This window comes from Coregonus lavaretus, assembly GCF_964263955.1.
Source record: "Coregonus lavaretus genome assembly, chromosome: 9".
NCBI lineage: Eukaryota > Metazoa > Chordata > Actinopteri > Salmoniformes > Salmonidae > Coregonus > Coregonus lavaretus.
This window is the reverse complement of record NC_139996.1, coordinates 12,912,204-12,930,860: the sequence shown is the minus strand read 5'-3', so window position 1 is coordinate 12,930,860 and position 18,657 is coordinate 12,912,204. Positions and strand designations below refer to the sequence as shown.

General features: G+C 44.2%; 1 protein-coding gene across 1 annotated transcript in view; it reads left to right on the top strand.

Moving 5' to 3' along the window:
* LOC311134867 (laminin subunit beta-4-like) overlaps nt 1–18,657 on the top strand; it is a gene marked incomplete at both ends in the record, with an annotated part of 34,244 nt that overhangs the window by 7,568 nt on the left and 8,019 nt on the right. Inside the window, 26 exon segments of the mRNA XM_084168639.1 lie at nt 108–287; nt 1,824–2,012; nt 2,084–2,147; nt 2,245–2,354; nt 2,356–2,463; nt 2,619–2,739; nt 2,958–3,146; nt 3,361–3,516; nt 3,605–3,708; nt 3,712–3,717; nt 3,843–3,922; nt 4,151–4,304; nt 4,453–4,584; nt 4,668–4,853; nt 5,015–5,127; nt 7,797–7,917; nt 8,040–8,211; nt 9,971–10,114; nt 11,788–12,019; nt 12,224–12,381; nt 12,508–12,717; nt 14,974–15,191; nt 15,336–15,432; nt 15,590–15,959; nt 16,052–16,212; nt 16,346–16,548. Coding sequence (XP_084024765.1) covers nt 108–287; nt 1,824–2,012; nt 2,084–2,147; nt 2,245–2,354; nt 2,356–2,463; nt 2,619–2,739; nt 2,958–3,146; nt 3,361–3,516; nt 3,605–3,708; nt 3,712–3,717; nt 3,843–3,922; nt 4,151–4,304; nt 4,453–4,584; nt 4,668–4,853; nt 5,015–5,127; nt 7,797–7,917; nt 8,040–8,211; nt 9,971–10,114; nt 11,788–12,019; nt 12,224–12,381; nt 12,508–12,717; nt 14,974–15,191; nt 15,336–15,432; nt 15,590–15,959; nt 16,052–16,212; nt 16,346–16,548 — 3,978 coding nt within the window.

The following is an 18,657-nucleotide window of genomic DNA, read 5'->3' as shown; positions in this document are numbered from 1 at the left end:
TCACTCAGTTATTGGGGTTGTTGCCATGGGAAACCAATTAGTTGTGTAAAACCCCTGTTTTATTTCTAGTAACAAAATTGAAAAATGTCCCTTTTTGTCTTTCTCAGGATGAGCAGAAGTGCTTCACCTGTGACTCCAGGCAGACCTACAATCTCTATAACAACCAAGACAGCCACCAGATTGAGAACGTCATCACCACCTTTGGCACTGAGCGCAAGATGAAGTGGTGGCAGTCTCATAACGGTGGGTCTCAGTCCAGATACTTTATGCTTGATATCCAGCCCTGGGTCAAAAACATTATGTAATTTACCAGAAATAAATTTGAGGTGTGCTTAAGCTAGAGTACCGACCAGGGTAACAAAATCACTTGAAAGTATTTGACATACTGTATGTACAGTGCCGTGAAAAGGTATTTTCCCCCTTTCTGATTTTCTCTATTTTTGCATGTTTTTGATACTGAATGTTATCAGATCTTCAACCAAAACCTGATATTAGATAAAGGGAAATTATACTTATTTTGTTTATTTAATTAACAAAGTTATACAACATCCAATTCCCCAGTGTGAAAAAGTAATTGCCCCCTTACACTCAATAGCTGGTTGACCTGGGTCCCATTATGCCTGGCGAAAACCAAACACTGCATTCCACAGTAAGAACCAAATACCGACGGTCAAGAATGGTGGTGGTAGGATGATGGTTTGGGGATGCTTTGTTGCCTCAGGACCTGGATGACTTGCCTTATTAGAAGGAACCATGAATTCTCCTCTGTATCAGAGAATTCTACAGGAGAATGTCAGGCCATCCGTCTGTGAGCTGAAGCTGAAGCGCAGCTGGGTCATACAGCAAGACATTGATCCAAAACACACGATCAAGTCCACATGAAAATGGCTAAAAAGCAACACATTTGATGTTTTGGAATGGCCTAGTCAAAGTCCAGACCTAATTCCAATTGAGATGTTGTGGTAGGACTTGAAAAGAGTAGTTCATGCTTGAAAAGTACTCTGTAGCTCAGCTGGTAGAGCACGGCGCTTGTAACGCTAAGGTAGTGGGTTCGATCCCCGGGACCACCCATACATAAAAAATAAAATTATGCACGCATGACTGTTAGTCGCTTTGGATAAAAGCGTCTGCTAAATGGCGTATTATATTATATTATAAAACCCACAAATGTCGCTGAGTTACAGCAGTTCTGCATGGAAGAGTGGGCCAAAATTCCTCCACAGCGACGTGAGAGACTGATCAACAACTACAGGAAGTATTTGGTTGCAGTTATTGCAGCTAAAGGTGGCACAACCAGTTATTGAGTGTAAGGGGGCAATTACTTTTTCACACAGGGGCATTGGGTGTTGCATAACTTTGTTTATGAAATAAATGTGTAATTGTTGTGTTATTTGTTCACTCAGGGCCCCTTTATCTAATATTAGGTTTTGGTTGAAGATCTGATAACATTCAGTATAAAAAATATGCAAACGTAGAGAAAATTAGAAAGGGGGGAAATACTTTTTCACTGCACTGTTTTTGGACCAGGTCAGATCATATCTAGGAGGTTACGTAATCAATAATGTTTCAACACCTTTAGATGGAGCTAGAGAGCCCACTGTACAATGAGAGCCCATGCTAGAACAGTAATCATATAGAATTTGACTGACTGAATGAGATGTTTAGTGCTAGGCTGGAACAAAAAGCTACATACACTGCAGCTCTCTCCAGGTCCAAGAGTGCCAGACCTAACACTGCATTAATTTGTGTGCCTCAATCAATATCGCTCTGTCTGCACTGACACTCCCTGCGGAGTGATGATATTTCCTTTGCTGGCCTTGCAGAGTTTCCGTCCTGCCGTCATGTTGGTGGAAAGGTCTAAGGACTATGGGCACAGTTGGAAGGTGTTCCGCTACTTTGCAGAGGACTGTGCCTCCCACTTCCCTGGGGTCTCACAGGGGCCGGCTGACAGCACCAATGATGTCATCTGTGACAGCAGATACTCAGCCTCAGAGCCATCTACTGACGGAGAGGTGAAATACACACACGAACGCAAAACACAATAACCAAACGTATGGCACGCGTCTATGGCATTCCATTACAGGTGGTGTTGAAGGCTCTAGATCCAAGCTTTGACATAGAGAACCCATACGCTCCCCATATTCAAGGTTAGACACAGACTTTTCATTACATTATTACCAGTGGTGGAACAAAGTAGAATTGTAAAATACAATTTTCACCCATTTGAAATGTTCTCCCCTTCAGAGCAGATCACCATGACCAACCTGCGGATCAACTTCACCCGTCTGTTCACCCCAGGTGACACCCTACTGGGGCGGAAGAAGAGGAACCCTGAGGAGAAGTACTACTACTGTTACCCTGTACGAAATGGTGGTGCGAGGCAGCTGCTTCTGTAACGGCCATGCCAGCATGTGTATGCCTGTGGATGGAACAGGAGGAGACATCTTCAACGAGCCTAACATGGTGAGGAGGGGGAAGAAGGGAATATAGCAGTTGCACTGTATCCAGAATGGCCATATTGAATCCTAAACTGTTTTCTTTTGGGTTCTTCAAATATTGTTTACCTCTGTATCTCTTTGTTTATGTTTATGATGTAGCTTCTGACCTTGTTCTCTTAGATTCACGGGCGCTGTGTGTGCCAACACAACACCGTGGGCACCAACTGTGATAAATGCCAGGACTTTTACAACGATGCCCCCTGGAGGCCAGCAGGCCAAACTGACCCACACGTCTGCAGAAGTAATGCACTTTAATTTATTATTTGACTGATGTCTATGCGTGTGCTGACTGGGATTCAAACCCGAAATGCCTGTGTGAGCTGTGGTAGCCCACCGAGCTAAAGCCTCGGACACTCCTCCAAGCCATGATTGAGGGAATCATACTGTTGGGGAAAACTGGGTAATTGGGAGTGTATTACATTGCATTAGTTTTATGACAGTGTTTGTTTCTTCACTTAGGGTGCAACTGTCATGGCCATTCGGAGACGTGTCACTTTGACATAGGCCAGTACCAGGCCAGTGGAGGGGTCAGCGGAGGGGTGTGTGACGATTGCCAACATGACCGCATGGGCCCCCAGTGGGAACGGTGCCGACCTTACCTCTACCAGGACCCCCAGCTCTCCATGGAAGACACTTGGGGCTGTATCTGTAAGTCAGCTTCTAGCAGGTTTATATCTATTTTGTTCCAGGCAGATAATCTGGCAATGTTTTATATGAAGTTATAGCTGTAGCTCTTTTACTACTCCTATGAAGTGTACTCAGTCAATAGAAGCTTTGCGTTGATGATGTCACCCTATATGAAGCTATACATAGTCATTCTATAACTCCACCCTGTTGTAACGTTGGTTCTGTTTGGCTCCAGCGTGTGACTGTGACCCAATGGGGACCCTGGATAACGGCCTGTGTGACCCCGTGTCGGGCCGCCGCGTGTGTAAGGAGAACGTGGCGGGGGACAGGTGTGAACACTGTAAATTCAGCTTTTATGGGTTCAGACAGGAGGACCCCACTGGCTGCCAGAGTAAGTCTAGAGTAAAGTAATTATACTGTATATCTATGGAGGCCTCCCTGTGGTTATTCACACTCTCTGATTGGTCCTCTGTGTTTAGGGTGCAAGTGTAACTTCCTGGGTAGTGTCCTGACGCCTTACCCATGTGACCAGGAGACAGGTCAGTGTGTGTGTCAGCGCCTCGCCACAGGACCCGTGTGTGACTGATGTCTGGTAGGACCATGTGTCTCCATGACAACCAACGTTGTGCTTTAGCTCCTACTATAAGTTCAGTGATAAACTTACTAGCACCAACATCCTGCTTGATGTAAAAAAAAAGGTTATCTCTCTCTCTCTAGCCAGGTTACTGGGATCTGGGGAACACTGTGCACACCTGTTCTCCTTGTGACTGTGACCATGGAGGAGCCTACAGCAGCACGTGTGTAGAACAACACTGTACATTGTACAGTATATAATGATCTTAACATTGACACAAAACCTGGTGGTTTATTCAGTGAGGTGAAACACTCATCAAGCATATCTGTTCTACTAAATACATTTCTATCTGAACATCCTGAACGTTTCACCTTATGGAATATACCCCAGCATGTTTTGTCTTGCCCCCTTGTCCAACCCGATTGGCTGGATCTCCCTCTCATGTCCACAGGTGCTCATCAGTGGACGGCCAGTGTCAGTGCCTACCCAACATGGTTGGCCGGAGCTGTGGTGATCCCGCCCACGGACACTTCCTGGCTGGTCTGGACTACTACCTGTACGATGCAGAGAACGCTGCCCCACTGGAGGGACAAAGCTCCCCTCTGGTGATGCCTGAGTAGGACGTTTCACCTTCAGCATTGTGGCCAATGGCTGCGGATGGAAAGCTTCAGCGTCAAACTTTTGATAGTGGATTATGTCAGCAATTCAAAGACCTAAAGTTGATGTGCATTCGTGTGCGTATTCCTCCCCCAGTTGAAAGCCACAGGCCTGCCTGTGTGTGAGGAATACTACAGACAGCAGGGCTATGACTTCAAATATCAAAATGGCCGCTTGGTCCTGACCAGGAGAAGCAAGAGACAAGCCAGGAGGAGAAGACAGGGACAGGTACTAGCAACACCTCAATAGCTTACTTACACAGTAGGAGTGTAGTACTGATTAGTAACTTACACTGAGTTTCTTTCCATCAGAGATCCATTCCCCTGGACCTGGGCTCGGCACTCCAGATTGTACCCCGGGAGAGGACCACAGATGTGCCAATCACTTGGACTGGTCCAGGATTTGTGAGGGTCCTGGATGGGGTGGGGCTTAGGTTCACTGTGGACAACCTTGCAGCTTCCCTCGACTACCAAGTGGTCATCCACTATGAACCAGAGGTGAGGGCAACCGTAGCAACGAAAAACATGTGAAACCATGGAAACACACTGTAATCATTGATGTGTGTGTGCAAAATAGTTTCTGTGTGTGATTGTGAAGTTTGAGCTTATATTTATTGTGTTCTCAATGTCGGTGACTGTGCTTACTTTGGTCGCTGTAGTCGCCAGATGACTGGATGGCTTCTGTGAGCATTGTTCCCTTATCGGCTGGTGACAGAGGATGTCCCACTGACCCGACAGGGGAGAAGACCCTCACCCTACCTGGGGCTGCCAGGTAAGAGACACCTGCACTCATCATCAGATAACATCAATATGAACGAATCTATGCTATAGTTACTATACTACTGGGCATTCCCATCGAAAAGGGCCCATGAGCAAAAACCTGTGAAGTTCATAGGACCATATCAAATTGGGTGTCAAATGAAAGCTAAGAGTCTATATTTTTTTGGAAATGAAGGCATAGATACATTTTCCAACTATTTTCCATCTTAAAAATTAGGCAAAAGTAAAGGCTTTGATTTCTGGATAAACAGATGGAAAAGGAGTCTTAGAAAACATTTACCTGAAAAAGTCTTAAAGGGTATCAGAAATACATCAAAACACAATGTTGACGTAAAGACCCCTACCAACTAATATCAATACATATTTAGTTTTGGAAAAATGGTTTACCTTCTGTAAATTTAGGAAATATTGCCTTGTGCCTTGTAATTCCTTTATTAAAAAACAACAACATTTCTTTAAGTTATTTTCTCATTTCTCTCACTCATGAGGAGGGAGGATAATGAATGTTCACAGAAATAACAAGTAATGGTAGGCCTAGACAATTAGGGATTTTACTGATATCAATTTTATTTAGGAATTATTAAGTGATTCAAACTCGTTATTCCGTTAACAAATTGTTAACAGAATTACTAAAAAATCTGTAACGGAATTACTGCAACTGAATTGGCTACAATGGGAAATCATATTAGTCACAAACCACATTTGGATCAACTGCTACTGTCCTCCCTTGCATTAGCATACTCTTATGTTCAGCTCATAACTGTTTTCCTTGTCTTTCTGTTGTCTTGTGGTCAAACCAAGAGTGTTAAAACAGTCTGAGTCTGGACAACCCCTCCCTCACTCTCCAGTTAATGTCACCTCTCACACCTACCCATGAGGCCCCTCTCTTTCCATTTACTGTAACCAGCATCCTCACCCACTGAGCACCAACCGACACCGGACATCCATGGACGTTGAAAAGTAATTGAAATTTGGTCAGTCCACCCTGGCCTTGATGTTAACATCCACAGACGGACCAGACTGGACCAAATCTGAACCTATCATAGACGTACAGTACCAGTCAAAAGTTTGGACACCAACTCATTCAAGGGTTTTTCTTTATTTTTACTATTTTCTACATTGTAAAAAAGTAGTGAAGACATCAATATATGAAATAACACATATGGAATCATGTAGTAACCAAAAAAGTGTTAAACAAATCAAAATATATTTTAAATTTTAGATTATTCAAAGTAGCCACCCTTTGCCTTTATGACAGCTTTGCACTCGCTTGGCATTCTCTCAACCAGCTTCATGAGGAATGCTTTTCCAACAGTCTTGAAGGAGTTCCCACATATGCTGAGCACTTGTTGGCTGCTTTCCCTTCACTGTGCGGTCCAACTCATCCCAAACCATCTCAATTGGGTTGAGGTTGGGTGATTGTGGAGGCCAGGTCATCTGATGCAGCACTCCATCACTCTTCTTCTTGGTCAAATAGCCCTTACACAGCCTGGAGGTGTGTTTTGGGTCATTGTCCTGTTGAAAAACAAATGATAGTCCCACTAAGCGCAAATCAGATGGGATGGCGTATCGCTGCAGAATGCTGTGGTAACCATGCTGGTTAAGTGTGCCTTGAATTCTAAATAAATCACTGACAGTATCACCAGCAAAGCACCATCACACCTCCTCCTCTGTGCTTCACAGTTGGAACCAAAAATCTCATCTGGACTCATCAGACCAAAGGACCAACTTATCCTCTGCAGCAGAGGTAACTCTGGGTCTTCCTTTCCTGTGGCGGTCCTCATGAGAGCCAGTTTCATCATAGCGCTTAATGGTTTTTGCGACTGCACTTGAAGAAACTTTCAAAGTTCTTGACATTTTCCGTATTGACTGACCTTCATGTCTTAAAGTAATGATGGACTGTCGTTTCTCTTTGCTTATTTGAGCTGTTCTTGCCATGATATGGACTTGGTCTTTTACATCACGGCATAACGCCTCTCCCCTATTTGACCTAGATAGTTTGTGTGTATGTATTGATATGTAGGCTACAAGTGCCTTTAAAATTTTTTTATGTAGTTCTGTCCTTGAGCTGTTCTTGTCTATTAATGTTCTGTATTATGTAATGTTTAATGTTTTGTGTGGACCTCAGGAAGAGTAGCTGCTGCTTTTCCAACAGCTAATGGGGATCCTAATAAAATACCAAATACCAAATAGGGCTAGCTTCTGTATACCACCCCTACCTTGTCACAACATAACTGATTGGCTCAAACGCATTAAGAGGGAAAGAAATTCCACAAATTAACTTTTAAGAAGGCACACCTGTTAATTGAAATGAATTCCAGGTGACTACCTCATGAAGCTGGTTGAGAGAATGCCAAGAGTGTGCAAAGCTGTCATCAAGGCAAAGGGTGGCTATTTAAAGAATCTCAAATCTCAAATATATTTTGATTTGTTTAACACTGTTTTTGGTTATAACAAGATTCCATATGTGTTATTTCGTCGTTTTGATTTCTTCACTATTATTCTACAATGTATAAAAAGTAAAAATAAAGAAAAACCCTTGAATGAGTAGGTGTGTCCAAGGTTTTGACTGGTAGTGTACATTTTAAGTCAACGCGTAATTCCGTTACTGTGGAATTGCCCTACTACAAACATTTGTGTGACTTCTGTGTTTGTTCTCAGGGTTGCCATTTTGGATACGCCTGTGTGTCTGAATGCTGGAGGGAGATATTATGTGGACATCAAGTTTAGGACGCAGCCCAACACTAACCCTCAGTCCAGCTCACATACACTCATGGACTCAGTGAGAATACCATCACATTATTATTTGTATCATAATGTCATATATGTTACGGGAGATTAAGTCTTCTGAGGTGTGACGTCCAAACGGGTACCCTGTTAAACCCATGCCCTTCCTGTTTCTAGATGGGTCTGATCCCTAAGATGGACTCTGTGCAGAACTTCTGTTCACAGAGTGAGCTGGACTCGTTCAGAAGATTCCGCTGTGTTGGGTTGGCTGCTGAGCAGGAGACCCTGCCTGATGTGTGTAAGGGCCTCATCGGAAGCCTGTCGGCCCGCCTACACAATGGAGCCATGCGTGAGTACACCCTACACTAAACAATATCTTAACGTTATCACAGTGTACACTGTAGCTATCAGTGGCGGTCGGTGCCATTTAAGATGAGGGAGGACTATTATTTAAAAATATATATTTTAATTGTATTGTTTGTAATTTTTACCTCCTTTTTCTCCCCAATTTCATGATTACGATCTTGTCTCATCGCTGCAACTCCCCAACGGGTTCGGGAGAGGCGAAGGTTGAGTCATGCGTCCTCCGAAACATGACCCGCCAAGCCGCGCTTCTTAATACCCACTCGCTTAACCCGGAAGCCAGCTTCACCAATGTGTCGGAGGAAACACAGTTCAACTGACGACCGAAGTCAGCCTGCAGGCGCCTGGCCCGCCACAAGGAGTCGCTAGAGCGCGATGAGCCAAGTAAAGCACCGCCAAGTAAAGCACCCCCCAGCCAAACCCTCCCCTAACCCGGACGACGCTGGGCCAATTGTACGCCGCCCTATCGACCCCAGGCTGTAGTGACGCCGCAACACTGTGATGCAGTGCCTTAGACCGCTGCGCCACTAGGGAGGTCTGGACAATTCTTTTTTTAATGAGCGTGACCTTATTTCTATTACAGCATATTAGATGACTGCCATTCATATTCCATTCCCCCAGCTCAATGTAACATCGATAGGTTTAGGCTACTGTAATTCTTTCTCGCATCTATGCACTCTCTTCCTCTCACCTTTTCCCTTCGCTTGTGGACTTCAGTGCACAACACATCAGCTGTGTGACCAGGCGAAAGAAACCTCCAAGCCAAACTGTCATATCATAACTGCTACACATAGCCTACTGTACATCATTGTCACCATATTAGCTAACGTCAAGTCAACATAGCTACTAGAACTAACGCGTTAGTAAACCCGCTACAATCCTGCAGTACAGTGTACAGTTAGCAAGCAGTTTAGCAGTTACACCGGTGGGCCCCGATTGCAATAAATTAATAAAACCAAAAGCTTACTTTGACTTGGATAAGTTCCAATTTGGATAGCCATAGCCAGCTAGGAACATATCATCCCTCTCTGTTTGAGCTGGGTGTTTAAGTAGGGTGCATTGGCTAGCTAAGTAACTGAAAGTGAAAAAAATACTAACTATAGCTCTCTTTCTCTCTCGCTTCTTCTTCATTTCTGAATAAATTTATTTGTTCACAACTGTTCGACTATTGTCTTTCTCTCTCTTTGAGTCAACTACTCACCACATTTTTTGCACTCAGTGCTAGCTAGCTGTAGGTTATGCTTTCAGTACTCGATTCATTCTCTGATCTTTTGATTGGGTGGACAACATGTCAGTTCATGCTGCAAAAGCTCTGATAGGTTGGAGGACATCCTCCGGAGGTTGTCATAATTACTGTGTAAGTCTATGGAAGGGGGTGAGAACCACGAGCCTCCTCGGTTTTGTATTGAAGTCAATGTACCCAGAGGACGGAAACTAGCTGTCCTCCGGCTACACCATGGTGCTTCCCCCCTACAAAGTGCTATTGAAGCTACTGTAGATCTTCATTGCAAAACAGTGTGTTTTAATCAATTATATGGTTACGTGAATATATTTAGTATAGTTTTATCTAAAAAGGATAACTTGTTTGATGGTCCTCCCCTTCCTCCTATGGGGAGCGTCCACTGGTAGGTATATACTCATTCTGGCAACTTAATTTCACAGAAAATGTTTAATATTATGTTTGTGTAATGTATGTGATGTGTGTGTATATAGTGCGTGTGTTTAATGCCATCACTTGTCTCCAGCTTGCAGGTGTAACCTCCAGGGCTCTCATGGCCCCTCCTGCAGTACATTTGGAGGGTTGTGTGAGTGCAAGCCCTATGTGATTGGCCGCTGCTGTGACTCCTGCGCCCCCCTGACATTTGGTTTCGGACCCAACGGTTGCACACGTACGTCACCATGACAATGGCATTCTCTGGTTACATACCATAATACTGTCACCTCCAAAATGATTGGCACCATTGATAAATATGTGCAAAGAAGACTGTATTAATACAAATACTGAGCTATATTGTACGCAAAAAAAAAGGGGAAATTATATTATTTTATACTAATACAATTGCTCAGAGAAAAATGTTTTGTTTAACAAATAATCTCAAAAAGATGGGTGTCAAAATTATTGGCACCCATAAAGATCTCCATTAATATTCTACTTTTTTAAGTGAAACTGTATTGTGGCCTTCCATGGCTTCCTTTATCTCTGGGTTTAAAAAATGTGGTAAAACGCACGTGAAATCCATTTATCATCCATCACCAAAGAACTCACAAATGAAAAGAGACAAACTGTTGTTGACTTTCATAAATCAGGCAATTAGTACAAAAGAAAGAGCAAAAAAACAAAAAACTACTTTCCACCATTAGGGAAATAACCATTGGAACAATGGGAAAATTGCCTGGTAGAGGACGCAAGTGTATCTTGTCCCCACATACAGTGAGGAAGATGGTTTGGGAGGCAAAGAAAAATCGAAAGGCCACAGTTTTACAGAACTTGGAGTCCAAGTCTCCAAATCTACAATTAGACGCCATTTCCATGCCAATAGGCTCTTTGAAAAGGGTTGCCTGAAAATAAGCCTTTATTAAGAGCAACTAATAAATGTAAATACCTGTAGTTTGCTAAATGGCATTAGCACTTGGATTGGAACCGGGTGATATGTTCAGATAAGATGAAAATACAGCTCTTTGGCTACTCAAACCAGTGGTTGGTTTGGCGTCGAAAGACGGATGCATGTGCAGAAAATAATACCTACTGTAAAATATGGTGATGGAGCTTTGATGTTATGGGGTTGTTTTGATTCCAATGGTCCTGGGGCCCTTATTAAGGTCAACTGCATCATGAACTCTAACTCTACCAAGTAACAAGACATTTTAGCCAAAACCTGTTTGTCTCTGGTAGGAGGCTGAAACTTGGCCACAAGGGATCTTCCAGCAAGACATTGACCCCAAGAAAACATCAAAATCCACAAATAAATTTAATTTAATTTAATTTAATTAATTGACCACAAAATCTCAGTCTCCGGACTTGAACCCCATTGAAAATTTAATAAAATAAAATTAATTGACCACAAAATCAACATTTTGCAATGTCCATCTCAGTCTCCGGACTTGAACCCCATTGAAAACCTGTGGTTTAAATTGAAGAGGGCAGTCCATAAGAGCAGAAAAAAACATAGGGAGGAGTGGTCTAATATCCCTCCCAATGTGTTCTCCAATCTCATAAAAAATTATAGAAAAGGCTCAGTGCCGTTATCCTCCCAAGGGGAAAGTGCAAAAAGTATTGAAAACAGGGGTGCCAATAATTTTGACACCTATCTTTTTGAGAGACAAAAATATGACTTGTTGAACAAAATCTGAGCAATTGTATTGGTATAAAAGCATAGAATGATTTTGAGCATACAATATAGCTCAGTATTTGTATTATTTATTTTATAGTCTTTTTTGCTCATCTTTATCAAGGGTGCCAATAATCTTGGAGGTGACTGTATATACCCACAATGTTGTTGAAAATATGAAATTGTTATTGTGTTCTGATTGTGATCAAACCCTCCCACCCCTCCTCCTTCAGCCTGTGAGTGTGAACCTCGTGGCGCGGTGGCGGAGCTGTGTGACCAGGTCAGGGGTCAGTGTCCGTGTCGTATGGAGGTAGGCGGACGGCGCTGTAACCGCTGCCTGCCGGGGTACTACAGCTTTCCCCTGTGTTGGCACTGTGACTGCAACGGCCTGGCTGAACTGTGTGACCAGGACCCTGGAGCCTGTCTGGACTGCAGGGAGCATTCCACCGGAGGCAAATGTGAGAGGTGAGGGTTCATTCATTCTTTCATTCATTTAAAAGCTGTTATTCACATTTCCCTATTAGAATCAACCCATATATATAGCTTGGTTCCATCCTGTGTGTGCCAACTTCTCTGACTATCATTCTTTCTACAGTCACAGATCTGCCAGTGTACAGCACACACAGTGTCAGTCAGAATGTTTGAATGTTGTGTGTTCGGTTGCTCCAGGTGTGTGGAGGGATACTTTTGTGACCCAGTCTCCAGGGAGCCCTGTGAACCTTGTCTGTGTCCTGACACTCAGTCCAGTGGACAGTTCTTCGCTAGCACCTGCAACAATGACCCAGAGTCTGGTAGCCTGACCTGTGACGGCCTGGCTGGACACAAAGGTGTTTTTGTGTGTTTATGTCGGTGCATGTGCACTCTTGTCAACATTTTATGAAGCTAGTTGCTAGTTTGACTGCTCACTACTGACCTTTGATCCTAATTTCTCTCCCTGCCCAAATTCCATTCAGGTCTACGCTGTGATGCCTGCTCCGCTGGTTTCTATGGCGACCTGACCACGCCAGGCGGCGGCTGCAAGGAGTGTCTCTGTAACAACAACATCGACCCTGCTGACAGTGTGACAGGAGAGTGTCTGCGTTGCCTCCACAACACCCAGGGACCCCACTGTCAGAGCTGTAAGCCTGGCTACTATGGAGACGCATTGGCCCAGAACTGCAAAGGTATAGCAGGGACACACAGTATACAAATCATCATCTGGCCCAGGACTGCAAAGAGGTTAATATTTATGGTGGTCAATAAAGTGTGGGGGGGCTGTCAATATTTTGCCCCTAGATGCACCACACCTCCCCAGATAATTCTTGCCTGCTCAATGTGTGATTATTATTATTTTTTAACAGTAGTGCTTTGTGTTTTATGTTGTAATTGTGTCTGAAACTCTGTGTGCTGCTATTTTGGCCAGGTCTCTATTCAAGCAATAAGGCACGGGGGGTGTGGTATATGGCCAATATACCATGGCTAAGGGCTGTTCTTATGCACGACGCAACGCGGAGTGCCTTGATACAGCCCTTAGCCGTGGAATATTGGCCATATACCACAAACCCCAGAGGTGCCTTATTGCTATTATAAACTGGTTAACAACGTAATTAGAGCAGTACAAATAAATGTTTTGTCATTCCCGTGGTATACGGCATTCGGGGCGCGAACCACCCAGTTTATAATGAAAACTAGACACTAACCTGGTGAAATAAAGGTGAAATAAAAAATAAATACTTTTCTTTCTTCCAAAAATCTAATCCCATGACTGTTTGGGTGTGGTATGTGGCTATTTACAGTGGGGAGAACAAGTATTTGATACACTGCTGATTTTGCAGGTTTTCCTACTTACAAAGCATGTAGAGGTCTGTCATTTTTATCATAGGTACACTTCAACTGTGAGAGACGGAATCTAAAACAAAAATCCAGAAAATCACATTGTATGATTTTTAAGTAATTAATTTGCATTTTATTGCATGACATAAGTATTTGATACATCAGAAAAGCAGAACTTAATATTTGGTACAGAAACCTTTGTTTGCAATTACAAAGATCATACGTTTCCTGTAGGTCTTGACCAGGTTTGCACACACTGCAGCAGGGATTTTGGCCCACTCCTCCATACAGACCTTCTCCAGATCCTTCAGGTTTCGGGGCTGTCGCTGGGCAATACGGACTTTCAGCTCCCTCCAAAGATTTTCTATTGGGTTCAGGTCTGGAGACTGGCTAGGCCAATCCAGGACCTTGAGATGCTTCTTAGGGAGCCACTCCTTAGTTGCCCTGGCTGTGTGTTTCGGGTCGTTGTCATGCTGCAAGACCCAGCCATGACCCATCTTCAATGCTCTTACTGAGGGAAGGAGGTTGTTGGCCAAGATCTTGCGATACATGGCCCCATCCATCCTCCCCTCAATACGGTGCAGTCGTCCTTCCCCCTTTGCAGAAAAGCATCCCCAAAGAATGATGTTTCCACCTCTATGCTTCACGGTTGGGATGGTGTTCTTAGGGTTGTACTCATCCTTCTTCTTCCTCCAAACACGGCAAGTGTAGTTTAGACCAAAAAGCTATATTTTTGTCTCATCAGACCACATGACCTTCTCCCATTCCTCCTCTGGATCATCCAGATGGTCATTGGCAAACTTCAGATGGGCCTGGACATGCGCTGGCTTGAGCAGGGGGACCTTGCGTGCGCTGCAGGATTTTAATCCATGACGGCGTAGTGTGTTACTAATGGTTTTCTTTGAGACTGTGGTCCCAGCTCTCTTCAGGTCATTGACCAGGTCCTGCCGTGTAGTTCTGGGCTGATCCCTCACCTTCCTCATGATCATTGATGCCCCACGAGGTGAGATCTTGCATGGAGCCCCAGACCGAGGATGATTGACCGTCATCTTGAACTTCTTCCATTTTCTAATAATTGTGCCAACAGTTGTTGCCTTCTCACCAAGCTGTTTGCCTATTGTCCTGTAGCCCATCCCAGCCTTGTGCAGGTCTACAATTTTATCCCTGATGTCCTTACACAGCTCTCTGGTCTTGGCCATTGTGGAGAGGTTGGAGTCTGTTTGATTGAGTGTGTGGACAGGTGTCTTTTATACAGGTTACGAGTTCAAACAGGTGCAGTTAATACAGGTAATGAGTGGAGAACAGGAGGGCTTCTTAAAGAAAAACTAACAGGTCTGTGAGAGCCGGAATTCTTACTGGTTGGTAGGTGATCAAATACTTATGTCATGCAATAAAATGCAAATGAATTACTTAAAAATCATACAATGTGATTTTCTGGATTTTTTTTAGATTCCGTCTCTCACAGTTGAAGTGTACCTATGATAAAAATTACAGACCTCTACATGCTTTGTAAGTAGGAAAACCTGCAAAATCGGCAGTGTATCAAATACTTGTTCTCCCCACTGTATGTGTGTTTCACTGTCAGTATGTTTATGTGTGTCCCCAAGAGTGCTCCTGTAACCGGCGGGGGACGGAGGTGACCCAGTGCCCTCTGGGCAGCCCGTGTTTCTGTGACCCACTCACGGGGCAGTGCCCGTGTCGGGCGGGCGTGGTGGGCACGCTGTGTGACGAGTGTGCCGACAGCTTCTGGAACATTCAGGGAGAGTCCGGGTGCCAACCGTGCAAATGTGACCCTGCCAACTCCCTCAATAACCACTGTGACAAGGCAAGGCCCCTATACTCTGTAACACTTAATTTTACATACGGATAAATAAAGATATATTCTATACTATTCTATGTCAAAGCATGGTAGACTGAGATATTTATTTTCCCATACTATATTGGTAAGCCTTCATATTTGGCTCTTCAGGTGTCTGGTCAGTACCAGTATCGTACTGAGTTTGGAGGCAAACAGTGTGATGAGTGTGGGGAGAATCACTTTGGGAACCCTGACCTGCAGTGTGTCAGTAAGTTGTGGCCGAAAGTGATTCATTGATGATGGCTAAGTATTGGGTCTTTTAGTTTCTAGCACCACAAAGAGAGACAATGCTGTTGTGTACAGATTTCCCTGTAAAAGAAAAATGATTAACACCTGTCCCTTTCCTCCCTATCCCGTCTCCCTAGTCTGTGACTGCATCATGGAGGGTACCGACCGTCCTGCCTGTGACCCCTTGACAGGTGAGTGCCTGTGCCGCGTTGGTGTGAAGGGCATCTTCTGTGACGAGTGTGCCCCCGGGTATGACCAAGTCTTCCCCTCCTGCACCCCGTGCCACCCCTGTGCCGTCCTGTGGGTGGACAACGTCACTGACGTCCACCGTGCTGCACAGAGGATGCGCACCTTTATCCCTTGCAATGGCGAGCAGCTGGAGCCAGGATACAGTAGTCAGTGGCAACGCATGCTGGAGATGCACTCCAAGTTGGACTATCTGGTGAACCTGACGGGGAGATCTCTACCTCGGGTGAAGGATGTGGAGAAGTTCTTTGTCAGAATCTCGTATGTAAATTTCTGAAAGTGATTTATACTATACTTTGACAGTTATCTTGGAGCTGTACGCATTTTCCTTTGCTCTTTGTCCTTCCTCACAGGAAGCTCAAAGATACCATAGACCCCAACAGCATCATCATGGACCCAACATCTGTTCTGAACACTGAGATTGACAACATCCGCCGCGAGTTCAAGATGCTGTTGGATAACTTAAAGGACAAAATCAGCGAGGAGCCAACAGTAGATCCAGAGAAACTGCAGGGTACATATGGCCATATTGTTTGTTTAAATAATTTGGAATTCACTGTAACTTCACTGTGTGTATAGAGCAACTTGATAAAATGTAAAGTGTGAGTGTCTTATTGTTGGGGACTGTTATTTTGATGCTGATCCAGAGGCCCTGGAGGAGATCAGGAAGCAGCATGCATACTTCATGGCTGATGATAAGAAGGTGAAGGAGGCCAAGAGGGCCCTGGAGAACTCCATGGACACAAGGCAGGAGGTCAATGACCATCTGTCCAGCTGCAGCCACTTGGGAGACATGGAGGTGCTGGAGAAGAATGTCAAGGCTCTGAGTGTGGCCAAACTCAACAAAAACATGGGTGTTCCTTATTGTAGTGCTTGCACTGCATGCATCAAAAGACTGATGTGTTGCGTGAATGTCAGTCTGTTTCAATTGTCGCCAGCACTATGTTGATAGTCAGCCATGGAAATATTCTGATTTAAAGGCCCAGTGCAGTCAAAAACGTGATTTTCCTGTGTTTTATATATAGGTTTGAATAATATTTTGAAATTAATGATAATTCCCTTTTAGTGCAAGAACTGTTTGAAAAGACCGTCGTTTTGGCCTGCCTGGTGACATCACCAGGTGGTATATTAGTTAATAGACCAATAAGAACCTTTCTTTCTAAAACTAGCCGCCGAAATTGTCGCAACCCCTATTACAAGTCTGAGATCCCCAGAGATTGGAAAGCTGCCGCGGTCATCCCCCTCTTCAAAGGGGGTGACACTCTAGATCCAAACTGCTACAGACCTATATCCATCCTGCCCTGCCTTTCGAAAGTATTCGAAAGCCAAGTTAACAAACAGATCATCGACCATTTCGAATACCACCGTACCTTCTCCGCTATGCAATCCGGTTTCCGAGCTGTTCACGGGTGCACTTCAGCCACGCTCAAGGTCCTAAACGATATTATAACCGCGATTGATAATAGACAGTACTGTGCAGCCGTCTTCATCGACCTGGCCAAGGCTTTCGACTCTGTCAACCACCGCATTCTTATTGGCAGACTAAATAGCCTTGGTTTCTCAAATGACTGCCTCGCCTGGTTCACCAACTACTTCTCAGATAGAGTTCAGTGTGTCAAATCGGAGGGCCTGTTGTCTGGACCTATGGCAGTCTCTATGGGGGTGCCACAGGGTTCAATTCTTGGGCCGACACTTTTCTCCGTGTATATCAATGATGTCGCTCTTGCTGCTGGTGACTCTCAGATCCACCTCTACGCAGACGACACCATTTTGTATACATCTGGCCCTTCATTGGACACTGTGTTAACAAACCTCCAAACGAGCTTCAATGCCATACAACAATCCTTCAGTAGCCTCCAACTGCTCTTAAACACTAGTAAAACTAAATGCATGCTTTTCAATCGAACGCTGCTGGCACCCGCCCACCCGACTAGAATCACCACTCTCGACGGGTCTGACCTAGAGTATGTGGACAACTACAAATACCTAGGTGTCTGGTTAGACTGTAAACTCAACTTCCAGACTCACATAAAGAATCTCCAATCCAAAGTTAAATCTAGAATCGGCTTCCTATTTCGCAACAAAGCCTCCTTCACTCATGCTGCCAAACATGCCCTCGTAAAACTGACTATCCTACCGATCCTTGACTTTGGCGATGTCATTTACAAAATAGCCTCCAACACTCTACTCAGCAAATTGGATGTAGTCTATCACAGTGCCATCCGTTTTGTCTCCAAAGCCCCATACACTACCCACCACTGTGACCTGTACGCTCTTGTTGGCTGGTCCTCACTACATGTTCGTCGTCAAACCCACTGGCTCCAGGCCATCTATAAATCACTGCTAGGCAAATCCCCGCCTTATCTTAGCTCATTGGTCACCATAGCAGCACCCACCCGTAGTCTGCGCTCCAGCAGGTATATCTCACTGGTCATTCCCAAAGCCAACACCTCCTTTGGCCGCCATTCCTTCCAGTTCTCTGCTGCCAATGACTGGAACGAATTGCAAAAATCTCTGAAGCTGGAGACTCTTATCTCCCTCAATAACTTTAAGCATCAGTTGTCAGAGCACCTTACCGATCACTGCACCTGTACACAGCCCATCTGAAATTAGCCCACCCAACTACCTCATCCCTATATTGTTATTTATTTTGCTCTTTTGCACCCCAGTATCTCTATTTGCACATAATCTCTTGCACATCTAGCATTCCAGTGTTAATACTATTGTAATTATTCTGCACTATAGCCTATTTATTGCCTTACCTCCATAACTTGCTACATTTGCACACACTGTATATATATTTTCTGTTGTATTTCTGACTTTATGTTTTTTACCCCATATGTAACTCTGTGTTGTTTTTATTGCACTACTTTGCTTTATCTTGGCCAGGTCGCAGTTGTAAATGAGAACCTGTTCTCAACTGGCTTACCTGGTTAAATAAAGGTGAAAAAAATTAAAA